The following is a 23,275-nucleotide window of genomic DNA, read 5'->3' on the forward strand; positions in this document are numbered from 1 at the left end:
TTGAGAATTAGGTGAGGTTTAAATTTATTTGGAAGTAATCGATTTTCAAGTGTGTACAAATAAGAAATACTACTACTTAGGTAAAATACCCTGCTCTGGCAACCCCAATTTTTTTCTGATATCGTTAAATGAGTGATTCCATAGAAAAATGAAAATCTGACTCAAAATATTACGTAATAAAATAATTCTTTAATTAGAAGACATTTTGAAATTCAAATGAAATGCAGTATAAATATTTTTTTTTTACCTCCCGTCGTTTTCACTCCTCGCTAGTCCAACTTCACATCTTTACTCATTACTCTCTCCCTCTCTACACTGCAACTCCTTTGTCTTTAAGAAGAAGAAACCCCGAGTTCACTCTCTCATCTCTCTGTTCGCACACAGACGCGCATGTGTGTGTGAGTGATCTCATTCCAAGTTAGGAAATTCAAAATTATAGCAATCTCATTCACTTTACAGATTCAAGCCATGTGATTTCTGACATATCATTCCTGTAATTCACTATTCCCTAATTTCCGATGTCTACATTTTCATAGCACTGACTCAGGCAAACTGACTAATTGTTTAATGTCATAGATTGTGAGTTGTTATTCAATTTGTTGTGTTTGGAGAAATGGCGGCTTCGTCTTCCAGAGGAAGAAGTAGCTCACCGTTTGGTCAGCGGAAACCGTCGACTCCTTATTCATCAACGTCGTCTTCGTCATCGATGATGAACGGTCGTTTAATGCCGCGCTCATGTGCCTCTTCTGCGACGTCTTTCTACGGCGCCGGTGGCAGCGGAGGATACGGCTCTAGATCCACGGCGTCTAATCGCAATGGTGGCGACTATTCGCGAAGCCGCACGCCGGTGACTTATCCGTCGATGGAGGAGCAGCTGACTGGAGAGCCACTGGGGAGTGCTTCGAGATCGGGGGATAGCATTGCAGTGACAATTAGATTTCGGCCTCTGAGGTGATTTGAATTTATTGATGGATCTGATTTTAATTGATTTTCAAACTTCTTAATTTGGGGCAAGGTTTCAGGTTAGGTTATAATTTGATGAAGTTGAATCAATCAACTCTCATTACATTGTTATGCCATGTTAATGCAGTGAAAGGGAATATCAAAGAGGAGATGAGGTCGCATGGTATGCAGATGGTGAGAAAACCGTGCGGAATGAGTATAATCCAATGACGGCTTATGCATTCGGTAAAGTTCAGTATCCTTTGGTACTTCCGAATTGTTTCTTGTGATACTTTGGAGTTATAGATCGTCACTGCTTTCTGGATTTTGCATTCTCAATTATGTGAACTGCAATGAGTGTTATGGTTGAGCTATGGAAAGGGCAATATTGAAATGTATAAACTGGTAAAAATTCATTGTTATTAGGTTTTCGATTAAAAAAGATATACTAGTTGTAAGCAGTGTACATTTATTTAATACGTTTTGTGGGAAATTTATCCAATGAAATGAAATTGTCTAATTATGATGTTTTACCATTTGCATATTCGTGCTCTTAACAGATAAGGTTTTTGGATCTAGTACAAACACTCCTGAAGTCTATGAAGTAGCAGCTCGACCTGTAGTTAAGGCTGCAATGGACGGTGTAAATGGTAAGCTGAACTTATTTACACGCGAACCTTTTGAAGCCATTCATGACTAGGTTGCAATTGAATAACTATGTTTTAAGGCCACGGTGTCCACCTTCTGTTATGGGCTAGCATTGCATGCCAATTGTCTCCATAGGGATGATCGCTTGACTAGTTATTTTCTAAATGTTCTGCAAATTAGCACTGATCAAGTCCATGTGCAGGAACCGTATTTGCTTATGGTGTCACCAGTAGTGGGAAAACACACACTATGCATGTAAGTTAAAATCACCTTTATTTCCTTCCTGTTAATTTTACATGGTAGGACTGAGTCATAAGCCTGGAATTGGTACACGGATGAATATGCTATTTTTTATCAGTTTTTCGGAGGTGTTACAATCATTATTCAAAATTTATCTGCAAAGAAATTATACAGTGAATGGCTCTTGTGGATATAAGCAATAGGTAGACGTTTGATTTGATGTCATGTGATTGGATGCACTGATGCCTATTGCTGGGGTATATATATTTTTATTGAAAGTTGAGAGTATGGTAGATTCCTTGATGATTTAGTTTGTTTTGTTGGTTCAACTGACACTAAATTACAGAATGGACACTCAAAAATCATTTATATAATTCATTTTGTACCCCAAGAATGAACCATGTGATATTCTTCCTTACAGTCTAACTACTATCACTGTTCTCGACCTTGTTCTCTGCTGTTTGTTCTGTTTGCTTATCTCTATTGAAATTACAAGTTAATAGAAAATTACAAAAGAATTTTTAGGAATAGCTATGACATCTCATTATTTTCTGCATATTTCGTATCAGGGTGATCAAAGTTCTCCAGGGATCATACCATTGGCTATAAAGGACGTCTTCAGCATAATTCAAGATGTATGTTTGCCGAAAACTTATTGTGGTTGCCTGAACATTATAACCAAACGCTATATTTTAGTGTTTGCCTGTGTTGTGTTGTACTTTTTATTTATTTGTTGTTGTCATTAGATGCTATTATGTAGTATAATCAACAGATAACGGATGACGGTAATTTCTTTTCAGACTCCAGGTCGTGAATTCCTACTCCGAGTGTCATATCTAGAAATTTACAATGAGGTTAGTAATACTTTTAACAATTACCATATCAACATGTGAACAACTTATATTTTTCTAAATTTACGTGCTCATACAATGTTCATGTCTTTTGCATGTAGTTTATCCCTTAAAATTTTAATAAAAAACTACCTTTTCTGGGCACTTAAGAACTTCTTCATGTTCCTCGATGCCTTTGTTATCAGGTGATTAATGACTTACTGGACCCCACTGGTCAAAATTTGCGCGTGAGAGAAGATGCACAGGTTTTTTCATATTAATTGTCTTTATCCTCTGTATGTAGAGTACATTATCACTTTTTAATAGCTGAAACTTTATCCTTGACGGTACTCTTATTTGTATTTGTAGGAGTTATTCTTGTGTAGTAACTGAGTTGTTTAATCTAAAAGGCCTTAAGTTTTCATTAGCTTATGACCTTTTATTCTCGTATGTGCAGGGAACTTATGTTGAGGGCATTAAGGAAGAAGTTGTTTTATCCCCTGGGCACGCCCTTTCATTTATTGCTGCAGGAGAAGGTATATTTTAGTGTGTTGTGCAACTTGTGTGGGTCCACATCACATGATTGTATGTTTGTTTTCCCCCCCACACTTTTCAGGCATAGTCCATCATATATGTATTTCTTCATACAACTTTTGAAGTTTGATATGTATGATATATTACATCTAAATCTGATGGCGGCACTACTCTTATTACAATTGCAGAGCATCGACATGTTGGATCAAATAATTTCAACCTCTTTAGCAGCCGTAGCCATACTATATTCACATTGGTATGTAACCTGTTAGAATTAGTTCTTTATTCTTTATTGAGTTCCACTAGACCCGCATTTATTTAAAATTAATGATAAAAATGTAAATTTCATTAGTTTTCATTTTACTGAAGCTTGGTTTCACTGTTGCGATATCGGTTACTATGTCATTTTACTTTATTTTCTCATGAAGAATTCGCATATTGATCTTCTTGGTCTGAGGTGAATGGGGAATTGGGAACTCATTTTCATTGTGAGCATAGGGACCATAAGGCCAATGGTGACCAATGCATATCAACTAGTCATATTAAATTTTTAGCATAAAAGAAGCTAGTCCATTTCGTGGTAGTAATTAAATGAGAGTAATTGGGTAGTGCTGCAAAAAAAAATAAAAATGCAAAAGATAGGCAAACGAGTTAAAAATGAATTATTATGTGAACTGGAACCTTAAAATAAATTTCAAGTTTGATATTGATTATGCCTCTACAACTATTTAATTTCCTAATGCATGTGATATATGCTTATTTTGTTTGACATTTCCTTTTTATGTGGTCACTTATACTTTCTAGGTTGTTAGTAATACAATAACATATATTCTACTCCAATTATATCTACTGATGCACTGATATCTTTGTTATTGTTCTGCCTTCTGGTCTTCTAACAACTTTAAATGCGTTTGTTTATACTGGTCCAGATGATCGAGAGTAGTAACCATGGAGATGATTATGACGGAGTTATTTTCTCACAACTGGTGTGTATTTTCTTTAATCACATTTGAATGCTGGAAATTAACTCTCTGTTTCTCTCTTGTCACTATATATATTTGATATTTTGAATTCTGCCCATACAAGAATACAAGAATTTTATTACTTTCAAATGCATCACAAGCTTTGATGAAAATTTACACCCACCCCTATCTTTGTTATGCAGAACTTAATTGATCTAGCGGGGTCTGAAAGTGCAAAAACTGAAACAACCGGGATTAGGCGAAAGGAAGGATCTTACATCAATAAAAGTCTTCTAACTCTCGGAACTGTGAGTATTGGAACTTACTTGTCTTAAGCTGAAGACCTTTCTGCTGGTAGTTAGTCCATTTTCCTGCACTTGTAATATTGTATGATCACTCTTTTCCTTGTTTCATTGCCATGTCAGCACTGGCATATTGATAAAATGATAAGTTCTTATTTCAAACTGCGATGACATCTAAACTTCTTCTCCGAAATCTGTTTTTTTTGCCATGTGCTTTTTGTCTTTTGATGATGATCTCAATGTTCTAAATTGCGAAGGTAATTGGAAAACTAAGTGAAGGAAAGTCATCCCATGTTCCTTATCGGGATTCAAAGCTTACACGCCTTCTACAATCCTCACTAAGTGGGCGCGGACACGTTTCGGTGAGCATGGGCAACTTTAGTTTATACCTGAAAATTGTCTCATCTTTCAATTTTAATCATGAAAGTATCAGTCAATCATGTGGTAATTTTATAAACATTTGTCCGAAGATCGCACCAACATGTATTTTGATCATTATCTACTTGCAATACTCTAGCCTCAATATGAGTTTTAAATTTAATTATACTATACTGGTTGAAATGCATTATTTAAAATCATGATACTTTATTTCCTCAGCTTATTTGTACGATTACTCCAGCATCAAGCAATATGGAGGAAACTCATAACACCTTAAAATTTGCCAGCAGGGCAAAACGTGTTGAGATCTACGCCTCACGTAATAGGGTGAGTCTGTATACATGTATGCTTTGTAGCTATATTCATGTTTAGAGAGGCCAATTGTCTTGGTATTAATTTATTTAAATTTCAGATTATTGATGAAAAATCATTGATTAAGAAGTATCAAAAAGAAATATCATCTCTCAAAGAAGAACTTGACCAGCTTAAGAGGGGCGTGCTTGCTGGTGTTAGCCACGAAGATATTATTGTTTTAAAGCAACAGGTATAATTAGCATTTATTTTAAAATTCTTGCCAAAATCTTTACTACTGTGTGTTATCTGCTTCTCTGGTTTTGGTGGAATAGGATCAACAATTGGCATTTTTCTACCATCTATGTTCATTTTACAGTTAGAAGAAGGACAATTCAAAATGCAGTCAAGACTGGAGGAGGAGGAAGATGCCAAGGCTGCTCTAATGAGTAGAATTCAGAGGCTAACAAAACTGATACTCGTCTCTTCAAAAAACGCGATGCCAGGATACATGAACGACATGGCCTCTCATCAAAGGAGTCTTTCTGCTGCTGAAGATGAAGTAAGTTGTTATTCTCATTTACTTATTTCGCAAGGGATGTTCAAGCAAATGTACTTGCTCTATTCTTGCTTTGGTGGCTGTCATTCCTTTGAAACTAGACTTTATTATTTCCCGGCAATGGACAGGGTCAGATTAGTCTTTCTTTTCAAATTCTTTAGCTTGATTGTTTAATTATATATGTTTCTTTATTATGCACTAAATATAAATTTATTGGTTTATGTGCATCATTATTATGTCTTCTATGATTTGCGTAATGGAAACCAATTTGTACGTCACTCATTCTACATTTCATGTTTCTGTATGGCAAAAGTTGGATGCGGTGCATACCGATTCTCTGAAACTCTACCATGAGAACCAAAAGGATTCTCCAGCCTCTGGTTTAACTACCTCATCAGATGCATATATACTGAAACACAGAAGATCATCCAGCAAGTGGAATGAGGATATAGCACAAGCTGGCAGTACTACATCCGAAACAACTCATGCGGGTGAACTTATTAGTGGATTTTCCTCTATGTCAAAACTACATCTAGTATGTATCCAACTTTTCTCTAATTCATTTTCTTTTATCCTCCCAATTGATTTCAGTGATCTTATGTTTGCTTTAAAGTTGTGATCACCCTTGAGATCTTGGCATAGATAAAATGTTTAGTTTATTTATTTATAATGTAGGATGGCACATCATCACATGAGATGGATCTCCTTGGTGAGCAAGTAAAGATGCTTGCAGAAGAGATTGCATTGGGCACAAGTACCCTAAAGCGTCTGGTTGACCAATCTGTAAATGATCCCAATATCTCAAAGGATCAGGTACCTTGCAATTTTCTTCCTAAAGTACCATATGTCTCTTTTAAATACTCTATCTCTTAACCTGGAAATATGTAATGCTAATGCTACATTTTTTCCTGTTTGACAAATAACAAATTTAAAAACACTGTCTAGACTAAGAATCATTTCCTTGCCCTCCCCACTGTCAATATGCAGTTTGTCAGTTTTGCTGTTCCTTATGGTCTTAATAAAAGGACGTGCAACGTGAGACAGTATTTGAGTGCAGAACCTTTCCCACTTGAAACTTGTTATGTATTGAAATACTATCTACAGTGTTAGAGGCACTATTTTTAGAGCCACAAGGAATTTATAAATCTGGTCCTCTGTGATACTTGGAAGTATTTTTGTTATATATATACCATCACCTTCTATTGGCTAGAACCTGACCAATGCTTTTGAACTCTAAAAGATGTTCCTGTATTTTTATTCTTAGATTGAAAGCTTGGAATATGAAATACAAGAAAAGCGGAAGCAGATGAGAGCTTTAGAACAAAGGATAGTTGAGAGACGTGAATCTTCTGTTGCTAATGCATCCATGGTTGAAATGCAGCAGGTCCTCCTTAATCATAACAAAAACACTTGCTGGCTTGTTTTTTATATTAGCTTGACAAGTTTTCTTTTTCTTTCTTGTGGCAGACTGTCATGAAATTGATGGCACAGTGCAGTGAGAAGGCTTTTGAGCTTGAGGTGTTTTCTTTTATCCTCCCTCCTGGTGTCCTGGTTCATGTTAATTGTTATGCGATAAATGGAAATTTATTATCGTTTTTTCTTCCACTAAAGTATCCCTTTCTTTGCTACTTGCCAAGCACAGTAGGTGGATCTTCTGACACCTTTTGACTTGTAATGCAGATTAAGTCAGCAGATAACCGTATTCTTCAAGAACAGCTGCAGAACAAGGTAATTTTTTCCGTAGAAGTAAAACCTATTACTGCCTTCATTATTTAGATCATTAATCTGTTTTATAATGTGGATGTGCTTTCTGATCTACAGTGTGCTGAGAACAAGGAACTGCAAGACAAAATCCTTCTCCTGGAACTACAAGTCTCTTCATTATCTGGTGGCATGAAGACACCCATGGCTGGAATGTGTGTATCTGATGAATGTGCAGACGAGTTGAGAAAGAAAGTGCAATCACAGGTTAGATGTGTAGCAGGTCCTTAGTTGCTATATGGTATAATCTATTTGCACAACGTATCTGGATGTAAGTGTAATCGCACTAGTGCACAAAGGTTTTTAAGGCTAGCAAATACAGCTTAGTAATCATTTATTAGGTCATGGTTTCAACTATGTTCTGGTTATAAGGCATTGGAGAGGATTTGCTTAGTTCCTAATACAAATAATTTCCAGATAAACCAGGAACAATTTCTAATGATCTGAACAAGTTAGAGAACCTCACAGATTCTTGTGGATGATTTGTTTAATTTCTCTTATTTTTTTCTGTAAACTTGACGATAGTCCACATATCACCTCTACAGAAATGAAGTTCATTTCAAGTGCTTTTACTTCTCTGCTTAACATGTTTAATTTTTTCTTTTTTTCCTGTTCCTATACCTTTAAAGTAGTTTTTCTACACTGCCTCTTTACATTCCTTCTTCTCACATGTTCCGTACCTTTTTTTGTCTTACTTAAGTCAATTTAATTCTTTAATTTGGATGAAGTTAACTTTGAAGCACTTTTCCTTATCTACTTGGCTCGTTATATTTTCTACTTTGGGCTGAACACATGCTTGGGGATTCAGGACCCTTTACTGGGTTTCTATATTTGTTGGATGTTAGCTGTGAATGTTGTTGTGGCTTGTTTTTTTGCTTGCCATTGACATATTGAATTTCATTGCCATTTTTAAAAATTACACAACATAATTCTGCTTATGTGTTTGACTGGAATTTTTTATTCAAAACAGGAAACTGAAAATGAGAAACTAAAGCTAGAACATACTCAAACTTTAGAGGAAAATAGTGGGTTACGTGTACAGAATCAGAAATTATCTGAGGAAGCTTCTTATGCTAAAGAATTAGCATCTGCTGCTGCAGTAGAGCTAAAGAACTTAGCTGGTGAAGTTACTAAGCTATCTGTGCAAAATGCCAAGTTGGAAAAAGAATTATTGGCTGCTCGTGAGATAAGCTCTAGAAACTCTGGAAATGGAGGTAACCGCAGGCTTAATGAAATACAAAGAACTGGTCGAAGAGGTCGGGCCTCCAGCAGATCAAATGATTCTGGAATGGTTAATGGTGACTTTGATTTGTGGAGTCTTGATTCTGATGATCTGAAGTTGGAGCTGCAAGCAAGGAAACAGCGAGAGGCGACTCTTGAGGCTGCCTTGGCTGAGAAGGAAGTTCTGGAAGATGAATACCGGAAAAAATTTGAAGAGGCAAAGAAGAGGGAGGCAGCACTAGAGAATGATCTAGCAAACATGTGGGTTCTTGTTGCTCAACTAAAGAAAGAGGGAAGTGTTGAGCAAGAACAGAGGACGAATGGCAGACTGCATGAGGACAAAGACAAAATAAATGTTCCGAAAATTGGAATTGCTGAGAAGGATGCAAATTCATTACATAAAAGCAGGGAAGCCTCTGATAATTCAATACCACATGTAGATGTTCCCAAAGAAGAACCACTCGTCGTCCGCCTCAAGGTAAATACTGTTATCCCATGCTTTAAAATAATCATAATGTTTTTGTGAAAATTCCAACTCTAAACCTGCAAATTAGTGATGGCTGCTGGTATTATGGTTGTTTCCCCTGCATATTTCTTCAGGCTCGAATGCAGGAGATAAAAGAGAAGGAAATGAGGTACACCGTAAATGGTGATGCGAATTCACACATGTGTAAAGTTTGTTTCGAGTCGCCTAGCGCAGCAATGCTTCTCCCATGCCGCCATTTTTGCTGTAAGTTTGTATAACTTTTTATTTTTGTATTATTGGAACTCGTTCATGGAATACTACTAATGTTGTGCTGTTACCACGACTGCAGTATGCAAGTCGTGTTCCCTTGCCTGTTCTGAATGTCCTATTTGCCGATCAAAAATTTCTGACAGGATTTTTGCCTTTACTTAAGGTCTGATTTCTGTATAATATTATTCAACAAACTGATTATGCTGGCTTCAGAATTACTAATGTTTTCCCTTGATTTGTGTGTAGATGATCATCGTTACCTGCTTGTTATTTTCCTGAAATGGCAGGTGCCATTCTTTCATTAGTTCAAGTGTATGTAATCCACAACTTTGTATATTATTGTGAGAATGATAATAGATATAGGAGTTTGGTGAAGAGCTGCAGCCTCGCGTTTGAGATTATGGGGCGCAAGCATTGTCAAATTTGAGTGAAATTAGTAAAATGTATAGAAATTACAGTACAGAAAATTCAGTATGTCTCTGTTGTATCAATCAGTTGGATCCTCATGTCATATTAATATGCGAGGAAAGCATTTTGTTACGGTTCATGTTTATGGACTTATGGGGTTTATTATGAATTTAAAAGTTTACGTAACTGAACGTTCTAAAGCTTGATGAAATTCGAAATTTTGGAGTACTAGTATATTGCTAGTATTTTCTAAATCTAGCAAAAACTATAATGATTTAGAAGGTCGTCGTCTAAGCAATACGAAGTGCGTATATATTATCATTAGTCTAGGTGAAATATTGTAACTTCAATTTTAAACAAAACAGTGATTTTTTAAAATATGAGCTCGGTTTGGCCTTTAAATCAAGTAATAACATTTTATCCAACTTTACTTTTAAAACTTTTACTCTCTTTAAATTTGTGTGGTTTTGCAATCAATTTGTTACTCTTACTCCATATTATCTAATTGAAATCGCTATGCAGCAGTTTGCTCGCTTCAAAATCACTTCATAATTATTTATGGAATAGTGTATTCCAGAGTTCTATCCTTTGGTTTTGATATGAGCAACTAGAGGAATAGTTTAGTACTTTCTCCTTCCCACTCAAAATGACCACATTCTTGAGTGGCACGAGGAAGTGTTGTTAGGTGGAATAAAGTACAGAGAAAAAAGATAGTTGAATATTTTAATAAGGTGAGAGGAGAGATAAGAGAAGGTTGATTCCAAAATTGGAAAGTGACCATCTTGATTTGGACGAACAAAAACGAAAAGGTGATCACCTTGAATGGGACGGAGGGAGTATTTGATTACTTTTTCAATATTTAAATTAAGATTGTGTACCGGATTGCAAACGTTAATTTATGTCTATAGCATACGTGAATCATGTGTCGTTAACAAAATGTGCACTGTTAATTGCTATATTCCATAATGTATATTGTTAGATTACATTTATAATTTTTTGAGATAAAATTATATTTCAATATTTAGGAAAATCCACAAAAAATTTGGTTTAATAGAGCTGAGTAAATTTGATCTACTAGTAATTTCATGGTGAATGACTAAGGGGAGTGATCAATTGCTAACTCATCATTTAATTGCTAACTACAACTAATTCAAGGCTACATGATTTTAAAAAACGTGTGGTCTACAATTTGCCACGTGTAATTTGCGTTTTTATTAATTAAATCGAAAAAAATTAAAAAATTTAAAGTTTTGGAATTTCTTTTAAAAGTTAATTATAACTAACTTGACATTAATACCCCTATTGATTTTTATTGGAATTAATTCTATAGCCTTATTGACGTTTTTTGATCGTATTGACATTTTATGGTTAATGATCTAGGCCTTTAATTTAAATATCTAATGACTATTATTGAGTTGTAGTTAGCAATTAAGCATTAAGTTAGCAATATAACACTCCCCGAATGACTAATTAACCCACTAATTGCTAAACCTACTCCAAGTTACCCTTGAACAATTTCAAGGCTTTTCACGTTAACCATGAGCCAAAATGTCTTTTTACGCAAATGTATAAAACCAATTTTAAATTTGTGAAAAAAACACGCGTGAGTGGGTCCCACGGTGGATAAACCACCGCAGTAGTGAAGTGAAGGAAGCTTTCACTACTGTTGTTTCAATCCCAACGCCTCAAGCAAAGATTCACAAGCGTTCAACGTCTTCCATTTGTCTGATTCAAATTCTGAGATGGACTCTATCATGAGGAGACTCTAACTATCTGAGATCTGACAAGCAGCTAATTTGATTGGCAACCTCCACTGAAGTAATATTCTCTCTTAGATGCTGTGGACTGATTTTCCTTATATTTGCCTGTTCCTGTTCTTTAGCATTTGTGTATTTATCACATGTTCCTCAGTTAGTGGAAATGTGCAGGTAGAATTGGAGATGACAACGTATGGAATCTAGATGATTAAATTTATAGCTGCTCGTATACTATTTGCATATGTGGTTTTTGCACATTTGATAATTTGTTAGTGGTTTGCATATTTAAGAAAAGTGAGGTGAAATTATGCACATGTTAAGACTATGCTGTATTGATTCTGTTTTAAAGATGTTTGTGTTTGTGCATTATGGTGTTGTGGATTTTTAGGGCAAATTGAGTTATGCAAAATGATTTTATGGTTTCTTTTTTCCCTAGTTTTTGGGATAGGGCCATTGAAGAAAGAGTGATAAGAGGATGGCGAAAGGAAGTTTGTTTTCATCAGTCAAGAAGGCTCTAGGCCTGCGTTCCAAGGTATTATGCCAAGTTTGATTCAATGATGAGATGACAGTTTAATTGTTTGCTAAAATATGATGATTGATTGATGGATTGTTGATGCATCTGATATTTGCTTTGTTCATCATTGCAGAGATCAAGTAAATCACAGAAGATATTGCTTGTGAACGAAATTCCATCGGTTTCTGATTTTCCAAATCAGGAGCCTTTTGAGGTCTCCAATCCTCCTTCACAAGTGGGAAACACGAGGTCGACAGAGGTGGAGAATCAGCAGATAAAGCACGCCCTTCACTCTGTTGGAGATACTGCACCTGTGGCTACTGAAGCAGAAATAGCTGCTGTGGAGGCTATTCCGGAGGTAGTTCCACTGCCAACAGTGGCTCGAGTTTCTGGAAAACACCAGGAGGAAGTTGCAGCACTCAAAATCCAGACAGCGTTCCGTGGTTACTTGGTATGCTGCAATGCAAATTTTCCCTTTTTACTTCATTAATAAACTAGATAAGATAGTCATTTATTTGAACTTCATTGTATAAAGAATGTTTCGACTTATATTCTTGGGGTCAAATTGAGCTGTTGATAATATGTCCCTTTTTTCATGATTGAACGGTTTTTTATTGCTGATGCTGAATTCTAGATATAACATATGCTGGCTTTAATCTGGCTCTGTTAGTTTGTACCTGATGGATATTTGAACTTGATATGGTTTCATAACTTTCATTCAGTTGAAGCAGTTTTATGAGATCTAGAACTTAATGATGAGGCAATAACTGTGATTTTTGTATCTTTAATGATCAATGCCTCATTGGCTATACCTGTAGAAAGTGAAGAATGGCACATTTACACAGTTCTATAACTACTGACTATATTAAAGATCAGTTGTAAGTTGAATTATGTCTAATAGGGGCTGGCTATTGTATTCCTGATTTTCAGGCGAGGAGGGCATTGCGAGCTTTGAGAGGGCTAGTCAGATTGAAGTCCCTTGTTGACGGATCAGCAGCAGAACGGCAGACTTCAAGCACTCTGAAATGTTTGCAGACTCTGTCTCGGTTGCAATCTCAGATCCAAACAAGAAGAACCAGAATGTTGGACGAAAGTAGGGCAGTTCAGCGACAGCTCTTGCAGAGACGTGTAAAAGAGCTGGATAGCTTGAGAGTGAGTTCTTTCTCTGATGCAATTATGTCTTTTTCAGAAATCTGGCACCTGCGCATAACACAAATCCACTCTGCATATGCTGATATTTGATATGGCTGGATCCTTGTAAATGTGATTACTAGCTAGCTTACACAAGTTATAGTCATTCCTCAGTTACTTTTTTCTGAGTTTTTGTTAAGGTTTCAGTATCCCTTTCACTAAAAGACCTTCAATTGTGGTGCAGATGGCGGAGGAATGGGATGATAGTCCACAAACGAAAGAGGAAACTGAGGCGAGCTTGCTCCAAAAATACGAAGCTGCAATGAGACGCGAAAGAGCTCTTGCTTATTCCTACACTCACCAGGTACTTCTTATATATGGCAATCTAGATATCTCCTGGCATCAGCGTTAACTTAATAAAATGTCGCTTAAAACAGCAAACGTGGAAGAAATCAGCACAATCAAACAATTTATTGTTCATGGACCCAACAAATCCTCACTGGGGCTGGAGCTGGCTGGAACGATGGATGGCTGCCACTCCCCTCGAGACTAAAAATACAACAGGGAAAGATCTCAACCGTGATTGTTCATCATTAAAAAATGGCAGCCCTGGAACTGCTGCAGGAGAAATCACATAGTCCTTTGCTCGCCATCAGCTAAACTCCGAAAATCCATCTCCAGCAGCTACTCAGAAGCTGTCTCATAGCCACCAGGCTCCCGGCCTTCCGTCTCCAAGGACTGTATCTTCATTGGCAGCACAAAAACTAAGAAATTCCAGCCCAAAGGTGAGCATGATGAGTCAAGAGGATGACTCGAGGAGTGTGTTCAGTGTTCAATCAGAGAGGAATAGGAGGCGGCATAGCATAGCCGGTTCAGTTAGTAGAGACGACGGGAGCTTGGATAGCTCTCCATCCATTCCAAGTTACATGACACCAACTCGCTCGGCAAAGGCCAGGCTGAAGTCTCAAAGTCCTTCAGGAATGGACAATGACAAAGAAACATCGGCTTTTGCAAAGAAACGGCTTTCTTTTCCATCTTCACCGGGTCAGGCTAGGCGACATTCGGGCCCTCCAAAAGTCAACATGAGGTCCCTAGTGAATGGTGATGTAAATGGAGGATCAGTTAATTGACACCCTAAAGGGTGCTACAGCAATAAGGAGGCTGGAATCCAGAAAAAATGAAGTACGGAGTATTTGATTATTGATAGAGGGATTTATTCAGAATCCAGTCTTCAGCAAATGTTGCTATAGATTTTGTTTTGTTTTATACTACTATTGTTAGGTTTGTCACGTAAAGTATCACGAGAAGGTTGTGTATTATAGTGTTAAATTTTTTTTATATTTTATTTATGATATTAATTGCATTATACTATTATGTGATATTGTATGACTGGTACTACATTTTCTATTTTTTCCAACTACAGTAACTGTATTAGGAGGATTTGGGAATGTCACGAATTTAACTTAGAAGACGTTAATACTATTCGTTAAGTAAAATACATAGTCTATCAATTACTGTATGTTATCTTTTTTTTGGTAGTTATACTAGTTATGTGCATATAATTTATGATTTTCTTATTACGAATTAGAATAAAACGTATATAATTGTAAATTAAAACTAATTTTAGAAAATCAAATACAATTAATATATTGAAAACTAAGCATCAGACTCAGTATATAATTAACTCCATTTTATCCACAATTGGTCACTAGATCCATTACATGCAATTCAAAAAAACTATACTTTTTCTTAGTATGATCTCTTATTTAAAAATAACAACAAAATAATACTGTAATTAATTACTTGGCACTTGTTTTTCAATTGGAAAGCATTATAAATTTACACAAAATAACCTCAAAATAATATGACTATAATTATTATTTCCACTTGTTAATTGGAAAAGCATATACATTTTGCACTAGCTTGGATTCAATTTTGTCCAAAAGTTCAAAGCCCTAAATATTCAAAAGTTTTTTTAAAATAGGCGGAGACAAGATTTATATACAAAGCAATAAGAGAAGGATTCAGAGTCATGAAGCTTTGAATTCGTGTTGGAATCGGAAATGGTGAGTGCAGCTGTTTGCCGCCATTAACATCTGTTCTAAGCTAGCGAATAGCGATCATGAATCGATTTGTTAAGCTGTTTTACACCACAACAATCGCCAGTTGCCCCAAATCCACGCAGCGCGGGTTTTCGTTGTTGCAGAAGGGAACACACAAACAGACTTTGCACAGGAGGTAAATTACACAATCCGCTATGTCCATCTGTGTGTATTTTGTTAGCTTAATCGAGGATAGGATTTTTCAACTGATGAACCGAAATGCTCTTCAAAGCTCGAATTAATGTTTACTTTTTCGTCAGTAAATTTAGTTGCATTGCCTAATCGCTGATTTTTTCCTATTTGATGTACTGGATCATTTGAATAAACTGAACATTATACGCAGTTTGAAGGAGTGAAGTTACTATGTTTCTTATTATCTGTTTTTGCCCTCTTATTGTATTTGATAGAAATCCATGAGTTCCATACTAAAACCAATTGGTGATAGGAGGAGGGCCCATGAGACTTATATACTAGTTTCAGTCTTATATACTAGTTTCAGTTTTCTCTTGACACCGATGTGGGACAGTCATATGTTATATTTTTAGTTTCAATTGCCAACACCCTCCCTCAAACCCTTCAAGGTGAACCTTGGAGGGGTTGGACTTTTTCTAATCGATTGGACAATCGGCCCAATTTTTTTTTTTTTCGATCGGTTGGACCACTTGGCCCATATTTTAAAGTCCAGATATACTGCTGGATCAGTCATTTTTTTGGTTTCGGCCCAGATATACTGCTGGGTCAGTTAAATTTGACCCACACTCGGCGACCCGCTCTGATACCATGATAGAAATCCATGGGTTCCATCCTAAAACCAATTGGTGATAGGAGGAGGGCCCATGAGACTTATATACTAGTTTCAGTTTTCTCTTGACACCGATGTGGGACAGTCATATGTTATATTTTTAGTTTCAATTGCCAACAGTACTGTTGCTCGATGAAAAATGCAGCATTTCTGCAGAAGGAATGCAGTTATACAGACTCGGAATTTCTCATCAGCCTATAAAAGAGGTAGGTGAATATCCATATTGCATTTGCTCTTATGTATCTATAAATTTCAATGGGGATCAAATAAATCTAACTTGGATAAATGCTGAACTCTCCCTCTTGTATAACCAACAGCGTTGTAAATACACTTAACATCGATAAATAAGCTAGAGTGAATGAGTGTGTTAGATATTTTATGTGATGTGCGTATTTGTAATTGTATGTAAGTACGCGTGTGTACATTTGGTCTAGTGGGTAGGGGAGATGGTTGGGGTGGAAGTTGTTTTTTTTTTGTGGTCTTATGAGCTTCTCATTTAAGTGTGAGACATTCTCATGCTTTTAGCCTTACGAAAGATCGTATAGTACTAGTTAATTTAGATTTATGTATTTTGATGTATATTCTGATACCAAATTAATTTTCTACAGTACTAGATGAGAAATCACTGGAAGAGGATGCAGAAAGAAAAATCGGATGGCTGTTGAAACTATTTTTTGCTGGAACTGCAACTGTAATTGGCTACCACTTATTTCCATACATGGGTGCGTATGTTTTCAACCCTTTAAATCAAAATTCCAAACTCAGGTGTTTATGGTATTGGACTTCTGTAGGAGAAAATGTGATGCAGCAGTCTGTTAAACTTTTACAAGTGAAGGACCCTTTATTCAAGAGAATGGGAGCATCCAGATTAGCACGGTTTTCAATAGATGGTAAAATACTTAAATTTTCATGTGCAGTAAGTAGTACTACCATGTTAATGATTCTGGCATATGTAGGCCAAGTTGTATTTGTACTATTCTTTCCTCAAGTAAAATGTCTGTTCTTTTGTTGATCCTCTATAATTTGTCAAAAATAAATAAGAACATCATGTCATGTGAGTTCAAGATTTCATCAGGATTCAGTTGTCAATACTCAAAGTTATTTCAAATTCAGCAATTCTTCCTCCTATATTGGTATATCCTGATTCAAATATGGTCACTTGCTTAGTTGCTTTTATGAAACATACTTTATCCAACATATAAGTTGTACCCAACCGGCCATAGAAGAATAACAAGATAGGTATGTGAGCTACAATCTGAAATAAGGCACTGACAAAAATACGCATAGCTCTGGAGCTGCATGTCTGATTTAGGGTGCCAATGCTTCTGTTGTAATCTTTTTCTGGAAACTGATGTAATGTTTTTGGTGATATCCTGTAAACTTATAACGTCTTTTGCTTCCAGATAAAAGAAGAATGAAATAGTTGAATTAGGCGGAGCGCAATTGCTTGTGGATATGTTAGCAGGTGCTAAAGATGAGCGCACCCGAAGGCTAGCTTTGAAAGCTCTTGTTGCCATCTCAAAATCAGGTCAGATTTACAATGTTTGTTTCTTTTAGTACGTTCCTTGTGTTCAGAAACACTATGGTTTAATTGGATTGCAAATCAATCACTTCAAATATCAGTTTCCTTCTTTTCATATACTGCACCAAATCAATCAGTTGCTGCTCATAGAAGATGAACACTGACAATCTTTTCTTTCTTATTGATTTAACTAGAAACTCTTTCATTATTTATTGTTGCTGCCATACTGTTTCTGTCCCACACGATGTATGCAATGATCAGTAGAATGGTTCCCTGACACTCTGGCTCGCTATCTGATGCTGCAGAAGGTGCGGTCGATGCTATACATAAAGCTGGAGCGATACCTGTGATCAAGGCCACCCCAGATTCCATTGAGTATGGGGAAGTCGGAGAATACAAAACGAACTTGCTGGCTAGATTTGAGGATCTCAAATATGATACTTCATCTTGATATATGTAATGACAAGATTTTGTACTGTTTGTTATGGCTTATAAGGTTGATAATTTGTTGATACATCTGGTTCTCTTGCAGGCAGCATTCAGATAAATTTTCAGATTGTGTTTGGGGGAAGTGCCTTAAATTTTCAGCTTCTATTTCTCCTTGCTTGTTCTGTTTCACCTTATCCTTCTATTAATTGAAGTGAAATGATCTTGTTAAGTAAGCTGGTTTTCGTCAATTTTAATTTTACACAAAAAAGAGTATTTTTTGAAAATAATATCTATCTATATATGGCAGCTTTATTTGATTAAAATTTTTAATGTGGAGTATTGAGAAGTAGGAGTATATTTTACTTGTAGTAGGGGATTTTTTTAGCATAAAAATTAGTAAGATATACTGTAAGGTTTTAGAAGTTAAAATAGGTTGAATAAAATAAGAAAGAGAAAAGCGTGTAAATTTTTTTTATACTTTTGGGACTTCTTAAAAAGAAATACTACGAGTCAAACTAGTATGAAACCAAAAAATAATTCTTTTGGAAATCTCTAAAGAGAAATATGCATAAAATACGAAGACCATCTCTAATTATACATCAAATTTAATTGGGAAATTAGTTTCTAAAACCATGAACTTTGTCCAAAATTTGGTATTTCCCATGAACTTTGAAATTGGTATATAATATCACAAACTTTGCATTTTGTTTGGTATTTCCCACGGCATGTTTATTATACTATATTTAACTAACTTACGAGGTTTTTTTTTATCATACTTGACACAATTAAATCAATGTGGTTTTCAACGTGACTTTTTATACTACATGTTATAAACTTAAAAAGTGGTTTCAAATATTATAAAACATATCTCGGTTGCCTATGTTAAATAAGATTTTGATAAGCATATCTTATTTGAGTGAGTTTGGGAAATACCAAACAAAATGCAAAGTTCGTGATATTATATACCAATTTCAAAGTTCATGGGAAATACCAAATTTTGGGCAAAGTTCATGGTTTTAGAGACCAATTCCCCAATTTAATTTTTGATGAAAAAGACTTATCTAATCATGTTGCAAATTTAAACTTATTTTTGTATTTTTTAACTACTATTCAACACCAAATATAGAATTACTATAAAATATTTTGTGAGACACGTATTTAAAAATGGCGTAAATTTTGAATATAATGTAAATAAGCACCAAATATAGAATTACTATAAAATATTTTGTGAGACACGTATTTAAAAATGTTGTAAATTTAAAATATAATGTAAATAATTGAAGTAAAATTAGCAGTGATATATTCTAGGAAAATGTATTTTGTGTGATGATATATCACGTGCATCTCGCGTGATAATATACTTCCAGACTTCACCAATTCGACCATTTGATCGATTGCCATTACCATTCCACTACCGGCTTCCATCGCATTCACAAATATAGAAACCCTAATTCTTTCTCTGCCACTTTTCAATCAGAAAATAACATAGCATTTGAATGTTGATTTCCCATTTTTTTCATTTCTGAGGCCGTGTTGAAGTCTGAAATGGTGAGCGCTCCAATCTTCTTATTTTGATTAAAGAGCGTGAAATGACGAAGTACCCGTTTTCTTTGAAAATCTTTACCTTTTGGGTGCAAATTTATGCCCTATTTTAATCATGTTTCGCTTTATTGAGTCTTTACATTTAGTAGTTTATTTGGTTTCCGTCGATGGACTCGACTCCTAAAGTGAATTCGTTACCTTCCTCCTTGAAATTGAATAAAGTGTGTTCGTTGTTCTTATGATTGGGACTATAAATTAGCTGTTTTCTTGATCATATGCATATAGTATTTTGTATATATTCCAGATAAAACTGTAAATGTAAGCCTTAGGAGGCTGTGTTATTAAGAAGAAAAACACAAGGTAATATTTCGAATTGTAAAGAAGTTTGTGATTTGAAAGCATACCACCAATAATTCTGTGCAGGAATTTGGTTTCATGAGCTTTTGTTCTTGTTCTATATGATCATGACACCAAGTGTCCCTCTTAAATGGAGAATGTAGACAATACTTGATGCAATGTGAAACTAAAATTTGTCCGGCTTTCATAAGTTTTGCCCCTGAGTAACTACACCCAAAATCGGGATTTAATGATGTAAAATGCTAGTGTTATTTTTCAGAACAGCAATTATTTGCATTGAGAATTAGATATTTTAACCCATTAAAAGTGCATATTTGGTGTATAGGATTAGCATTATGCTGTGATTATCATTTGTTTTTTCGTGGTTATTGTTTAGAGACTGCTGAATATTGTGCTTGTCCTGTATTCATTATGCACCCCATTGGGAACTGAATCTGATGACTTATACAGGGTACGCCACTTATAGCCGGGATTGCTGTTGCTGCTGCTGCTCTAGCAGGTAAATATAGTATTCAGGCATGGCAAGCATTCAAAGCAAGACCACCAACTGCCAGAATGCGAAAATTCTATGAAGGAGGTTTCCAACCAAAAATGACTCGCAGGGAGGCATCACTTATTCTCGGAGTCAGGTAAACCTAAAGTTTACTTCTTTTGATTGCGGGGTACATATTATGTAAATCAACTTCAGACTTCAGCGCTATCTTTACTTGTGCTGTTCTTTTTGTCGCACAAGTGCGAACATGGCTTGATAAGACGACCAAGTCAACCAAAAAGGATTTTACACTTTTGAAACTGAATAGAGTTAAGCTGCTTCAAGCTTGATAAGACGACCCAATCATTCTCTAATGCTAATTCATTATCCTTTCAAGATGGTTTTGTTCATAATGGGAAGAATGGTGCAGGATATAACTCGGTCAAACAAGCCAATTTTTACTTTGGTGATCTTTTCTTGACTAGTTTTTCTAGTTTTGGGACTAGCTTGATCATTTTATTAATCAGTTTCTGTCATTATTATGTTGTGCTATTGTTTTAGTTAGTTCACAGGGGAGTGCTGAGCTAAGTCTGCAAGTTCATGGTTTTGATGAATAGTTCTTTATGTGGTATCGCTGTTCATACATAGTACTAGTATTATTGAACAACTAGTATGTTGCTTATTTTCTAGTTCAGTATATGCTATTGGTTTTCTCCTATGTTCTGAATATAATATGCTATTGACTCAAGTTGATATTGTATACCTTGTTGGATTTTGTGTTTTATTGATATGTACATATAATTATATGAACAATTGAACATATATGTTGATGTGCTAATAATCATGGTCGTCATCTTTTTCCCAGTCATAATTTATCATATAAAACTTCTGTCTGTCCATTTTCTGTTTTAATATATTCCTACTTGTATTTTTGGGTAATGTAAGAGCTAAGAGTATTAATTTTCTTGATTAGGGAAAGCACTCCGCCGGATAAGGTAAGGGAAGCTCACAGGAAGGTAATGGTGGCAAATCATCCCGATGCAGGTGGTAGCCATTACCTTGCTTCTAAGATTAATGAAGCTAAAGATGTGTTGCTTGGGAAGTCTAAGAGCGGCAGTGACTCAGCCTTTTAATCTTTACCCCAGAGCAGCGGCAGTTTTTTTGACCCTGCGAGTAGCGCCTGCCCTTCAAAGTCGATTGTCAACAATTACGTGAGGGTAAGATGTTTCTCAATTTTATTACCAGAAAAATATATTCTTTGAGCAGGGGTGTAATCTTTGATGTGCTTGAATCGTAGTGTATCGACTACAGTGAACCAACCTTGTGCTATCTCTGTCCTACTCTAATTTCTAAGCTTAGGATGTGTATAAGTGAAGAATTGCTTTGCTTTATGTGCTTTTCGAGGATTGCAATAAATTAGTAGATATGAATGGATTGACTTCGGAATTTCACTCTGCTGATTGTGCAACGAGTCTCACTATTTTTGCTTTTTAATTAAATTATTTATAGTGATTTTTTTGGTAATACTATGAAAAGGGTTGAAGTTTCTCCTTCGAGTAATTATATTTTGGATGAAATAAAATGTAGATGAAGTTAATAGTGTGTTGAGTTTGTCAATAATAGAATGAACTTTGAATTTGAACAAAAACTAGAATGAAAGTCGGATGATTATAACCAGAAACGATAGCAACCTCGTTCATTTTGGTGTGTGTATGTCACAAAATATATGTTTATTTTATAATTGATAAATCTTAATATCAATTTTAGTAACAATTTGAAACGAAATGGAAGATTTGAAGTAATACGAAAGTGTTGCTATTTATCAATCGTTGATCTAATCCATACTATGTGAACAAACTCAATGGTTTCAACTTTCACATAGAGCTAAAAACAACTCAAATCTAGTTCAATGGTTGTTTATCCATTGTTGAAACATAAGTAACATAAAACACAACAACAATAATATGCTATGCGCCTTCATCAACCACTGCATCTCCTTTATAAAAACTGAGCTCTGTGTACTGAATTCAACATTAATTAAATATGGTGGTAATAGTATATCCTTAATATCGTGTGTGGATTTTCAAACAACAACTTTTCTCATATGGCAGGGAACTAAGTGACAAATATTGCCTTTTTCTTCACAGATGTAGACATCTCAATTATTTGTGCAGAATCTTAATTAAAAAAATATTTCTCCCTACTCATGATCATGAGCAATATATCGAAATTTCAAAGTACATATACATTATTAATGACACTATTTAGCACACCAAGCAGATTAGCCATCTTTCGTCTAAACTACTTAAATATATTGTGATCAATTCCTTGTAGAAAAATACAATCCGTAACCACAATTAATAATGTTGCAAGAGACCGAACCGCAAAAATAAAGGCACTTATACGTACGAGTACGATCAATAATCAACTGTTTTAAATAGTGTTTTAAATTATCAACTACGTACTTCAAACATAATTAATCAAATTGAGTAAAAATAACACTGTAAAACAAAAATAATATTTTATTTTATTACTCCCTCCGTCCTCCATTAGAATCTCATTACTAATACATAGTACTCCTAACACATACATATTACATATATATTAAAGAAGCACGATTCCTAGTTTTCTAAATGAAATAAAGTTACTATTAGTATATATTTTGAACTATCACCTTCTCCTATATGGCTATATATACACACCCCTACACACATCTAAGGTGAATCTTGTTAGACACCCAGTCACTGTGACACGGAGCCACACTGGAGTGAAAATGCTTAATTAATGACATATATACAATTAAGATAATGATATTATATATTCTCTCTGTCCGCA

General features: G+C 35.3%; 2 protein-coding genes and 2 pseudogenes across 3 annotated transcripts; all 4 read left to right on the plus strand.

Moving 5' to 3' along the window:
• Window positions 1-308: 308 nt before the first annotated feature.
• On the plus strand, window positions 309-9,944 carry LOC125201544 (kinesin-like protein KIN-7D, mitochondrial). Its single transcript, XM_048099704.1, has 26 exons — window positions 309-493; window positions 577-951; window positions 1,091-1,188; window positions 1,503-1,592; window positions 1,793-1,845; window positions 2,400-2,465; window positions 2,631-2,684; window positions 2,867-2,926; window positions 3,118-3,196; window positions 3,383-3,450; window positions 4,124-4,180; window positions 4,360-4,464; window positions 4,716-4,820; window positions 5,056-5,163; window positions 5,249-5,380; window positions 5,507-5,689; window positions 6,000-6,221; window positions 6,362-6,499; window positions 6,951-7,070; window positions 7,154-7,204; window positions 7,367-7,414; window positions 7,508-7,654; window positions 8,418-9,146; window positions 9,269-9,398; window positions 9,484-9,567; window positions 9,651-9,944. Exons 2-25 carry the CDS (start codon window positions 614-616, stop codon window positions 9,564-9,566), a joined length of 3,264 nt encoding a protein of 1,087 aa, XP_047955661.1. The 5' UTR covers window positions 309-493; window positions 577-613; the 3' UTR covers window position 9,567; window positions 9,651-9,944.
• Window positions 9,945-11,488: 1,544 nt separating this feature from the next.
• LOC125223408 lies at window positions 11,489-14,654 on the plus strand (annotated as a pseudogene).
• Window positions 14,655-15,261: 607 nt separating this feature from the next.
• On the plus strand, window positions 15,262-18,227 carry LOC125223486 (annotated as a pseudogene).
• A 1,222-nt stretch (window positions 18,228-19,449) lies between these two features.
• LOC125210802 (mitochondrial import inner membrane translocase subunit TIM14-1-like) lies at window positions 19,450-21,891 on the plus strand. 2 transcript variants are annotated; one of them, XR_007174407.1, is made up of 4 exons: window positions 19,450-19,617; window positions 20,419-20,597; window positions 21,414-21,657; window positions 21,738-21,891. XR_007174407.1 is itself a non-coding variant. In XM_048110399.1 (3 exons), exons 1-3 carry the CDS (start codon window positions 19,615-19,617, stop codon window positions 21,571-21,573), a joined length of 342 nt encoding a protein of 113 aa, XP_047966356.1. In that variant the 5' UTR covers window positions 19,450-19,614; the 3' UTR covers window positions 21,574-21,891. The 2 variants fall into 2 exon arrangements, 1 of the variants encoding a protein (XP_047966356.1); XM_048110399.1 differs by having other exon boundaries at window positions 21,414-21,891.
• Window positions 21,892-23,275: the final 1,384 nt, after the last annotated feature.

This window comes from Salvia hispanica, chromosome 1 (genome assembly GCF_023119035.1).
Source record: "Salvia hispanica cultivar TCC Black 2014 chromosome 1, UniMelb_Shisp_WGS_1.0, whole genome shotgun sequence".
NCBI lineage: Eukaryota > Viridiplantae > Streptophyta > Magnoliopsida > Lamiales > Lamiaceae > Salvia > Salvia hispanica.